The 11964-nt window shown below is 39.4% G+C and overlaps 1 protein-coding gene across 1 annotated transcript; it reads left to right on the top strand.

The window, feature by feature from the left end:
* Positions 1-827: 827 nt before the first annotated feature.
* LOC133764008 (zinc finger protein OZF-like) lies at positions 828-9397 on the top strand. The gene is given in 5 exon segments (XM_062197664.1): positions 828-888; positions 3834-3926; positions 7194-7468; positions 7715-8757; positions 9328-9397. Coding segments are annotated over 5 exon segments (1542 nt in total).
* The last annotated feature ends 2567 nt before the right edge of the window (positions 9398-11964 follow it).

Here is an 11964-nt window from a genome sequence, read left to right as displayed (position 1 = left end):
CAAAGCTGGATCAGTAGTGGAGCAGCTGGGAATCAATCCAGTGCCCAAATGGGATGCCAGTCTGCAGGCGGCAATTTTACTTGCTAGGCCACAGTGCCAGCCCCAATCCAGGGTTTTGTGAAGGGATGAATACAGGGAAAGGGTCTATTTAGAATCATTACTGGTAAAGTGCACTGCATTAAATATGTGTGTATTATGTGTATGTGTTAACTCTCTTTAGTATAAACTTTAATAACAGCATAATGTTTATCTCTGACAACCTCATTTATTTGAATACTCAACATTTCTTTTTACTTTTACACTATTATTTTACAAAATTTGTACATAATGCTTTGGTTAAACCAATGATAACTTCTGTTTAATCTCTGCCACTTAATATAGGTGGGTGCATTTTCCTAGGTGTTTCCATTTTTAGAGGCTTATTCCTCCACAGTGAAGCTGATGTTTTCTTGGTTAATGTATTTATTATTCTTTATTAATTCTATCATATTGGTTTTTTTCCCACTGTTCAGTGCAGAAGGAAACCAGAGGGTTTTTTTTTTTAAGATTTCATTTATTTATTGAAAGAGTTGCAGAGAGAGAGAGAGAAAGTCTTCTATCTGCTGGCTCACCCTCCAAATTACTGCAAAGGCCAGAGCTGAGCTGAACGAAAGCCAAGACCCAAGAGCTTCTGGGTCTCCCACACACGTGCAGTGGCCCAAGGACTTGGACCATGTTCCACTGCTTTCTCCGGACATAGTAGAAAGCTAGATTGTACATCGAGCAGGCAAGAATCGAGCCAGCACCCATATGGAATGCTGGAACTGCAGGCAGCAGCTTTACCGATTATGCCACAACATTGGCCTCCAGAGTTTTCTTTGAACTCCTGCCATTCACCTTCTCTCCCAGGTATGATTCTGGGTCCTCCACATGTTTCTAAGAGGAAAGAAAATTAATATATCACCTCTAAGTGTTTTTTTAATTATTCCCCAGCTTGTCAGTACTCATTTTAGGTGTTTAATGTTAGTTTACTTATTATTTAGATTTTTTTTATTTATTTGAAAGTCAGAGTTACAGAGAGGCAGAGGGAGAGAGAGAGAGAGTCTTCCATCTGTTGCTAGTTCACTCCCCAGTTTACCACAACGGCCAAAGTTGCACTGATCCAAAGCTAGAAGTGAAGAGCTTCTTCTGGGTCTCCCACATGGTTTCAGGAGCCCAAGGACTTAGGCCATCTTCTACTGAATTCCCAGGCCACAGTAGAGAGCTGGATTGGAAGTGAAGCCACTGGGGCTTGAACTGGCACCAATATGGGATGCCAGCACTGAAGGCAGTGGCTTTACCTGCTATGCCACCGTGCCAGTCCCAGTATACTAGTTAATTAAAATGGAAAATATGGGGCCAGCTCTGTGACTCAGTGGGTTAATGCCCTGGTCTAAAGCATCAGCATTCCATATGGGCACCGGTTTGAGACCTGGCTGCTCTACTTCTGCTCCAGCTCTCTACTATGGCCTGGGAAAGCAGTGGAAGATGGCCCAGGTCCTTGGGCCCCTTCACCAATGTGGAAGACCCAGAAGAACTCCTGGTTCCTGCCTTCAGATTGGTGCAGTTCCAGCCATTGCAGACAATTGGGGACTGAACCAGCAGATGGAAGGCCTCTCTCTCTGTCTCTATGCCTCTCCTCTCTCTGTGTAACTCTGACTTTCAAATAAATAAATAAATCTTTATAATTTTTAAAATATAAAAATAAACATAAAATTTGTTCTCATGGAATATACAGAAATGAATTATGAATTTGGCATGATTATGAAACATTACTGTCATCTATAATAATGCAGTTTGGTCTCTTGTCTTTCTGTTTCTATGGCAAAATATATATTTGATACATGAATTGAGTTGAAACTAAGCACAATATGCTACATTTTTGGGGTCATGTTGTCTGAAACAGTCTACACATAGATGATGTACTGAGCAGTGTTTTAGTGCTACCTATGAAGTAAACACTTAGTATTCTGCAAGAAGAAGAGTTACCTAGTGCTAAAACACAAATCAGTTAAGTTTGTTTTTGAATTGTTAGAGTAGTGGAGTCCTTAATACCGTTGAGAAGCTGAATTGGATTCTGGAATAGGATAAAGAATGTGTGGAGAAAATAATCTATTAGAGGCTAATTTATTTTTTAAGATTATTTATTTGAAAAGCAGATTTACAGAGATTGGGAGGGACATGGAGACAAAAGGAGATATCTTCTATCTACTATTTAATTCCCCAAATGCCTGCAATGGCTGGGACTGGACCAGGCCAAAGCCAGGAGCCTGAAACTCCATGGGTCTCCCAAACTGATGGAAGGGCCCAAATACTCAAGCCATTTTCACTGCTCTTTCAGTCAGATTAGCAGGGAATTGGATTGGAAGAAGAGCAGCAAGGACTCAAATCCTGTTTACATGGGATGCCAGTATTGATGGTGGAGGCTTAGCCTGCTGGATCACAATTCTGGTGACTTTTGCAGGTTATTAAACAAATCTCTAAGCATTTTTCTCAGTGAGTCACAAATGCAGATTGTACTGCAGACAATCCCAGGTTCTCTTTTTGGGCAAATAATTCCATTGCTTTCACTTTAATTATGTATAATGTTATTTCAAGTGTTTATCATTTGAATGTTTTGGGCAAGTATTTACATTGCTTTCACTTTAATTAGTAATAATGTAATTTCAATTGTTTATCAGTAGAATAATCATAGACAAGGGCAAAAGCTAATTTGTATTCCTTGTCTTACCTGTATTTTCTCTCTTACTTAAAAATATTTATTAGCTTGATAGAGAAAAAAGTTGAGAGATAGAGAGCTTTGACACATTAATTCACTTCTTAGATAGCCATACCAAACAGAGTTGGGGCAGGACTGAAGCAAGGATTGAGGAATGGAATCTAGGCCTCCTTCATTGGTGATATTACCACTGCTTCCCCAGGTCTTCATTATCTGGGCGCTAAAAACTAGAGCTGGCATTAGAAATCAAACAGACACTCTGAGGTGGCATCATAAACACTAAGCAAAATATCTGCCCCGTCTTTTAATATATTTTTCCCTGACATATTGGAAATGATATGCATGGTGCTTTCCTGGAAATTATTTTCTGTTCATTCCCATCATAGTTTCACTGATGGTTTCTTGCCTTTTTTTCTCAATGCTTCTACATACTTCTCCTTAACATTGCCCATTCAAGAGTCAATATTGCCCCTCTTTTAGCCTGCTGTGCAATTCCTCTTGACAGATGTGGCCTTTGTGATTTGAACCTCCTGTTTCCCTCCAGCTTGGGCATTTCTCACAGCCTGTAGATCATGGGTTTGACTCTGTTGAATGCTCTGTGTGGCTTTCTAAACACTCAACTTGTCTAATGTGAAACCATATCCTTCCTTTTTTCCTTCATATCCACACAACTGTCAGTGTTTATTTTGTGACAGAGTTAACATGTTGACTGGAAGTGTAATATCATAGGTGATGATAACATTTGAAGACCTTGCTGTGTACTTTACATGGGAGGAATGGCAGAAAATGAACAATGCTCAGAAAATCCTGTACAGAGATGTGATGCTGGAGATCTACAGCAGTCTATTCTCCTTGGGTGAGTGACACCCCTCACATGCCCAGAGATAACATTTTATTGCTATTTGACAACTAAGGGAACACTTTATAATGTTTAATATTGGGCAGGTATGAATTTGAGTCCACGAATAATCTGATATCTACCATCTTACAAAAGATTCAAATTTGAACATTTGTTGCATAGCTCCTGGGCCAAGCTGTAGCCCTTTAAATAGCCCAAGATAGTGATTTCATAGTCTTATATTGTTTCCATTAACAGGGAACTGTACTACCAAACCTGACTTGATCTTCCAGTTGGAGCGAGGAGCAGAGCCATGGATGGTGGAAGAATGCCTGAATCAGAGCCTTTCAGGTCAGTCTGCACATAAGGGATAGGGAGGCCAAGGCAGAAAGTGTGAAGATGTGGACTTGTGTTCTTTCCATGAATTTTTCTCAAGCCTTACTCCTGATGACAGCTGGTTTTGTGCATCAGACACAGGCATTTAGAGATACCAGTATCTTTCTAACTTTTGTTGTTAGTGAAGATGCTCTTTGATTAAAAAAAAAATCCAGTCATTTTCTGATGTTACTAAGGCTTTTATCTAGGTGTGATACATTCCCCCAATTCTAACTTCTCTTTCTCCTTCTCCACACTTTCACACCTTTTTCCTCATGCACTTATTAGTTCCTTCAGTGCTTGTTAATTAGGCAACATACAGAAACTTATTTTTTAAGATTAATGTTTCTGTTATTTTAAAGATTTATTTATTTATTTATTTATTTATTTATTTATTCAAAAGTCAGGGAGAGAGTAGAAGGAGAGGCAGAGAGAGAAAGAGAGAGAGAGGGGTCTTCCATCCACTGGTTCATTTCCCAATTGGCTGTCATGGCTGGAGCTGCACTGATCTGAAGCCAGGAGCCAGGAGCTTCTTCCAGGTCTCCCACATGGGTACAGGGGTCCAAGGACTTGGGCCATTTTCTACTGCTTTCCCAGGCCATAGCAGAGTGCTGGATCAGAAGTGGAGCAGCAAGGACTTAAACTGGTGCCCATAAGTGATGTTGGCACTGCAGGTGGTGGCTTTATGTGCTATGCCAAAACGCTGGCCACTGGAAACTTATTCTAACTCATTGCTCAGATTGAGTTCCCACTCATGATTTTGCCCAGGCATAGAACTTTCTCAGGACTGAATCAATAAATGTGAACTCTCTCTTTCTTAAGTTTCTTTTTTTTCCTCTGTGCCTCTCAAATAAATAAGAAAATTATATTCTGTTGGAAACATTTGAGGAGTGATCTTATAGCTGGCAAACCTCTGTTTCAGTCTGTCTTTATCTCTCATTCTGTCTCCCTGACTCTCAATTAAGTAAATAAGTAAATGCTAAAAGATGGTCATGTGGCCAGCACTGTGGAGCAATGAATTAACATCCTAACCTGAAGTGCCGGCATCCCATATGGGCACCAGTTCAAGACCCAGTTGCTCCACTTCCAATCCAGCTCTCTGCTATGGCCTTGGAAAGTAGTAGAAGATGGTCCAAGCCCTTGGACCCTGCACCCGAGGGAGACCCAGGAAAATTCCTGGTTCCTGGCTTCAGATTGGTGCAGTTCCAGCCATTGTAGCCAATTGGGGAGTGAACCAGTAGATGCAAGACCTCTCTCTTTGCCTCTCCTCTCTCTGTGTAACTCTGACTTTCAAATAAATAAATAAATCTTAAAAAAAGATGGTCATGAGTAAGCCTCTGTGCTATGACATCAGAAATTATGAAGCTAGGAGTGACACCGTGGTGCAGTGTGTTAAAGCTCCAGCCTGCAGCACTAGCACTGCATATGGGTGCCAGCTCAAGTCCCAGCTGGTCCTCTTCTAATCCAGCTCTCTGCTAATGCACCTGAGAAAGGAGCAGAAGTTGGCCCAAGTCCTTGGCCCCCTGTACCCATGTGGGAGACGAGAAAGAAACTCCTGGCTCCTAACTTCATCTTAGCCCAGCATTGGTTGTGCCCATATGGGGAGTGAACCAGCAGATGGAAGACTTCTCTCTATCTCTCTCTATAATTCTAGCTTTCAAATAAATAAAGTAAATCTTTGAAAAAAGGAAATCATAAACTAAGCATGCACTTATATAAAACAAGAAAATAAGTCATCCTAGACTCACCACAAAAGTAATGAGATTTTGAGACCCAAGGTCAAGTAGCCTCATGGGTTTATGTTGAGTGGCTCAGATTTCTTTAAGGGTGGAGTAGTTTGAAGTATGATTTCTCTCTTATTTTTCAGTATCATTGAAAAATAACCAAATAAAATGATAAGAAAAACATAGGAAATGAAGCTTTCAGTGAAAATAGGAGGCAACAGATCTAAACCCTCCAAAAATTCAAATTACCACACAGGAATGTTTATAGAAAGAATTGAGAGGAGGTAACCAGCACTGGTGATTTCAGAATGAGCTAGAAAACACTTTTCAAAGAAGATGAGCATATCCCAGTTTGCAGAAACAAATTCTTCAAACTGATTGGGAGTGTTTGGGTATATTGAGACTTTTCTGTTCCTGTTGTACTTCTGAGAAGCTAAAGGTGTTGGGTGTCCTTAGGAATTTGAGGAAGCTGTCATAGAGTAGAGACAAAGTAGTTTTTCATTTGAAAAATCCCACAAATGATGTTTACCTAGGAAAACTGAACACGAGACAATCATATATTCAAATCATACTTCTTAAATATTGTCCTGCTTACAATACAGGCACATTTCACTCTTCTCCACCTGCAAGTAAATGATCAGTAAAACTTTTTCATGTTTATGGTTGAAATATCAGAGAAGCAAAAAACACACAATTTTTATAAAAATAAACTGGAGAAAAAAGACAGGGAGAAAATGGTTGCTAGGTAGTGGGTGAATATTTTTATTAAATATTTGTCCATTCTTTAAAATGTTTTATAGTTATTTCATCTTTGTGAAAGGCAGAGTGATAGTGAGAGGAGAGAGAGAGAGAAAGAGGTCCTCTATTAGCTCACTTCCCAGATGCCTGCAATACTTAGGTCTAATTAGTCTGAAGCCAAAACACTAGAATTCATCTAGTCTTCCCTGGTGTCTCACAGGTTCCCAGGCACATGAACCACTATCTGCTTCCTTCTGGTTTACATAGGCAGAGAGCCGTAATGAAAGCAGAGTAGCCAGGGCTCAAACTGACACTGTTTTGAGATGCAGGCATCCCATACATCATAGCACAAATGTCATTCTACCATCCTTGACAAATTACCATAGTAAAAAAGATCATGTTTGAACATTGGGAAACCTCATGGTATATTAATGTATTAAGGAGAAAAACCATATAATGGTTATAAATAAGTAACACATACTGATTTTGTGAAAATCTTATGCCACTTGGATAACAAATAACTTCATTCCCTTTACATGAGTATGCCAGGAGAAACAGTTACATTTGATTCCATGACATGATTGTTTTTTTCTCATTTCAGTAGTCATGAAAAGGGATGACCTGATTAGGATCAACCAGGAAAGTCAGGACAAAAATCTGAATCAGGATTCTATGAAAAATAACAAGACATCAGCTCTCAAGAGAGTTGAATTAAGAAAAACACTTAGTTTAAATTCAAGCCATATTCCAACACTGATTATTGAAAAGAGAACCTATTCAGGATTGAAGCCTGAGGAATGTAATAAATGTCACACTGTGTATCCCCCCAGTGGGCCTGATCAACTACAGGCTGGAGAGAAATTTCATAACACTAAGATACTTGGAAATTCTCTCCAGTTCTGTGAGCCTCTTGCTCAGCATGACAATATCCACATCACGAAGCAGCCATTTGGACCCACTGCACAAGCAAAAGTCTTCACAAGGAAGATGTTCTGTAAATCTGAGAGGGTTCATATGGCAGAAAACCATAATAAATCAACTGTCACTTTTGGAAAAGTAACTCAAATAGAAAAAGCTATCCATGAAAATTCTAACCTCAATATGCATCAACAAACTCACACAAGAAAGAAATTTTATAAGTACATTAGGTATGTTGAACCTGTCATTCACCAGTCACATATTGCAATAAAGGACAGAGTAAATACTAGGGGAAAACTCTACACATGTAAACCTTGTGGAAAATCACTCAGTTTTAATTCACCTTATGAATGTAATGACTGTGAAAAAGCCTTTGGACAAAAGTCACACCTCATAAACTATCAGCCAATTCACACAGAAGAGAAACTTTATAAATGCCTTCATTGTGGAAAAGGCTTTCTGTGGAAGTCAGTGCTGATAGTACACCAGAGAATTCACACAGGGGAGAAACCTCATAAATGTAATGACTGTGGAAAAGCCTTTGGACGAAAGTCACACCTCCTCATACACCAGAGAATTCACACAGGGCATAAACCTCATGAATGTAATGACTGTGGAAAAGCCTTTACACAAAAGTCACACCTCATCGTACACCAGAGAATTCACATGGGGCAGAAACCTCATAAATGTAATGACTGTGGAAAAGCCTTTGGAAGAAAGTCATGCCTCATAGTACACCAGAGAAGTCACACAGGGGAGAGACCCTTTGAATGTAATGACTGTGGAAAAGCCTTTGGACGAAAGTCTTGCCTCATAGTACACCAGAGAAGTCACACAGGGGAGAGACCCTTTGAATGTAATGACTGTGGAAAAGCCTTTGGACGAAAGTCAAACCTTGTAATGCACCAGAGAATTCACACAGGAGAGAAACCTCATAAATGTAATGACTGTGGAAAAGCCTTTGGACGAAAGTCAGATCTCATAATGCACCAGAGAATTCACACAGGGGAGAGACTCTTTGAATGTAATGACTGTGGAAAAACCTTTGGACAAAAGTCACATCTCATTGTACACCAGAGAATTCACACAGGGGAGAAACCTCATAAATGTAATGACTGTGGAAAAGCCTTTGGACGAAAGTCACACCTCCTCATACACCAGAGAATTCACACAGGGCATAAACCTCATGAATGTAATGACTGTGGAAAAGCCTTTACACAAAAGTCACACCTCATCGTACACCAGAGAATTCACACAGGGCATAAACCTTATGAATGTAATGACTGTGGAAAAGCCTTTACATAAAAGTCACACCTCATCGTACACCAGAGAAATCACACAGGAGATAAACCTCTTAAGTGTAATGACTGTGGAAAAGCCTTTGGACAAAATTCATGCCTCATATTACACCAGAGAATTCACATGGGGCAGAAACCTCATGATTGTAATGACTGTGGAAAAGCCTTTGGCTATAAGTTAGGCCTCATGATACATCAGCGAAATCACAGGGCAGAAACCTCATGAATGTAATGACTGTGGAAAAGCCTTTGTATAAAAGTCACATCTCATATCACACTAGAGAATTCTCACAGGGGAGAAACCCCATGAATGTAAGGACTTTGGAAAAGCCTTTGGACAAAAAACAAACCTCTTATCACAGCAGAAAATTCACAAGGGTAAAAAACTCATGATTGTGATAACTGTGGAAAGCATTTAGCCATAAGTCAACCTTCATTGTGCATCAGAGAATTCACACAGGGCAGAAACCTTATGAATGTAATGACTGTGGAAAATCCTTTGGACAAAAGTCAAACCTCATAATGCCCCAGAGAATGCACACAGTGTTGAAACTTCATGAGTGTAATGACTGTGGAAAAGCTTTTGATTTTAAGTTCCAACTCAAAATGCATCAGAGGATTCACACAGGGAAATAATATCATAAATGTAATGACTGCGGAAAAGCCTTTTTCTATAAGTTATACCTCATATCAAAACAGAATTCACACAGGGCAAAAACCTTATGAATCTAATGAGTGTGGAAAAGCCTTTATAAATCATATGTCATAAATCATAGCTCATATCACACCAGAGAATCCATACCGGAGAGAAACTTCATGAATGCAATAACTGTAGACAAGCCCTTGGCAATAAGACACATCTCAGAATGCAACAGAAAATTCACATGAAGAGAAACCTTTTGAGCATAATGACTTGGAAAGCTTTTTCCCATAATTTAGCCCTTATTGCACATCATCTAATTCATATGGGGGAAAACACTTTGGATATAATGCATATGGAAAAGCCTTTATCCATAAGTAACACCTCATAAAACATCAGAATTCACATGGGGGAGAAACCTTATGAATGGAATGAGTGTTGGAAAACTCTGCCAAAATCACACAATATAACATCAGAGAATTTGTTACATGGTGGAAATCTTGTAATAAATGTGGGAAAGCCTTTTGTCAAAAAGAATACCTCATAATTCAAACAAGGGAGAGAATTTAAGAATATAATGAATGTGAAGGACATTTCCCAAAATTAACATAACCATGTGACAGAGCCTTTTGCTGGAAGTTACATCCCATATAATAGGCACTCCCATAAGGAAGAAAGGTTGGGACCAGCACTGTGACATAGTAGGTTAAAGCCCTGGCCTGATGTGCTGACATACTATGTGGGCACTGGTTCTAATCCCGGCTGCTCCTCTTCTGATCCAACTCTCTGCTATGGACTGGGAAAGCAGTAGAAGATGGCTCTGCACCCATGTGTGAGACGCAGAAGAAGTTCCTGACTCCTGGCTTTGGATCGTGGCAGCTCCAGCCATTGCATCCATCCAGGGAGTGAACCAGTGGATGGAAGACCTCTATCTGCTTCTCTGGCTCTCTGTAACTCTTTAAAATAAATAAAGTAAATTATTAAAAAATGAAGAAGTTCAGAAATATTATTAGTGTGACAAAAAGCCATTTGTCAGAAATCGATCATTATACATCACAGAATTCACACAAGGGGTTTCTTAGGAGTATAATGAATGTGGAAGTATATTTTCATGGAATTCAGGCTTGCATAAATATGCTACTCAAAAAAGGTGATATCCTTCAAGTGCAGTAGATCTGAAAAGACCATAGCCAGAAATTAAACATCAGGCTGTTGCTGTGGAACAATAGGTTAATCCTCCTCCTGTGATGCTGGCATCCCATATGGGTGCCAGTTCTAGTCCCAGCTGCCCCTCTTCCAATCCAGCTCTCTACTGTGTCCTGGGAAAGCAGTAGAAGACAGCCCATGTTCTTGGCCCCTGCACCCACATGGGAGACCAGGAAGACGCACCTGGCTCCTGGCTTTAGATCAGTGCAGCTCTGGCTATTGTGGCCATTTGAGGAGTGAACCAACAGAAGGAAGACCTTTCTCTGTCTCTCTCACTGTAACTCTATGTGTCAAATAAATAAATAAAAATCTTAAAAAATAAGAAATTAAACATCAACAAACACCAGAGAATTCATACAGTAAAATGTCAATTTACATGAAGAGATTCAGAAATGAGAAAACCTACATGAATAGAAAAGTCATGTACCATACATTACCTCTCAGTGGTTACCTGACAACTCACAGTAAGAAAAAATATCCTATGACTGTATTTAAGGGAAATACCTGTATTATTAGGCAAACTTCCACAAAACATAGCAAGATTATAGTGAGAAGTCCCTGAAATATAATTTGTCTGGAAGAATTCTTTGGTGGAATCACACCTTAGTAAGTATTGGACAGTTTTCTTTTTTTTAAACTTTTATTTAATGAATATAAATTTCCAAAGTACAGCTTATGGATTACAATGCCCCCCCATAACTTCCCTCCCACCCGCAACCCTCCCCTTTCCCACTCCCTCTCCCCTTCCATTCACATCAAGATTCATTTTCAGTTCTCTTTTTGTACAGAAGATCAATTTAGTATATATTAAGTAAAGATTTCAACACTTTGCCCCCATATAGCAACACAAAGTGAAAAAATACTGTTGGAGTAGTAGTTATAGCTTCAAATAAGAGTGTACAGCACATTAAAGACAGAGATCCTACATGATATTTTTAAAAAATTAATGAATTTTGTAAGCAATTCCCAATTTAACACCAGTTTTATTTTTTCATTTTCAATTATCTTTATATACAGAAGATCGATTCAGTATATGCTAAGTAAAGATTTCATCAGTTTGCACGCACACAGACACACAAAGTATAAAAATACTTTTTAGTACTAGTTATAGCTTCACTTCACATTGGACAACACATTAAGGACAGATCTCACATGAGACTCCTGTTGTTGATTTAACAAGTTGACCCTCTTGTTTATGGTGTCGGTAATCTCCCTAGGCTCTAGTCATGAGTTGCCAAGGCTATGGAAGCCTTTTGAGTTTGCCGGCTTTGATCTTATTCCAACAGGGTCATAGTCAAAGTGGAAGTTCTCTCCTCCCTTCGGAGAAAGGTACCTCCTTCTTTGATGGCCCTGTTCTTTCCACTGGGATCTCACTCGCCGAGATCTTTCATTTAGGTCTTCTTCTTTTTTTTTCCAGAGCGTCTTAGCTTTCCATGCCTAAAATACTCTTATGGGCTCTTCAGCCCGATCCGAATGCCTTAAGGGCTGAT

This window comes from Lepus europaeus, chromosome 7 (genome assembly GCF_033115175.1).
Source record: "Lepus europaeus isolate LE1 chromosome 7, mLepTim1.pri, whole genome shotgun sequence".
In the NCBI taxonomy this organism is placed as follows: Eukaryota; Metazoa; Chordata; class Mammalia; order Lagomorpha; family Leporidae; genus Lepus; species Lepus europaeus.
The sequence above is the reverse complement of the archived record's forward strand: the minus strand, read 5'-3'. Positions and strand labels throughout refer to the sequence as shown.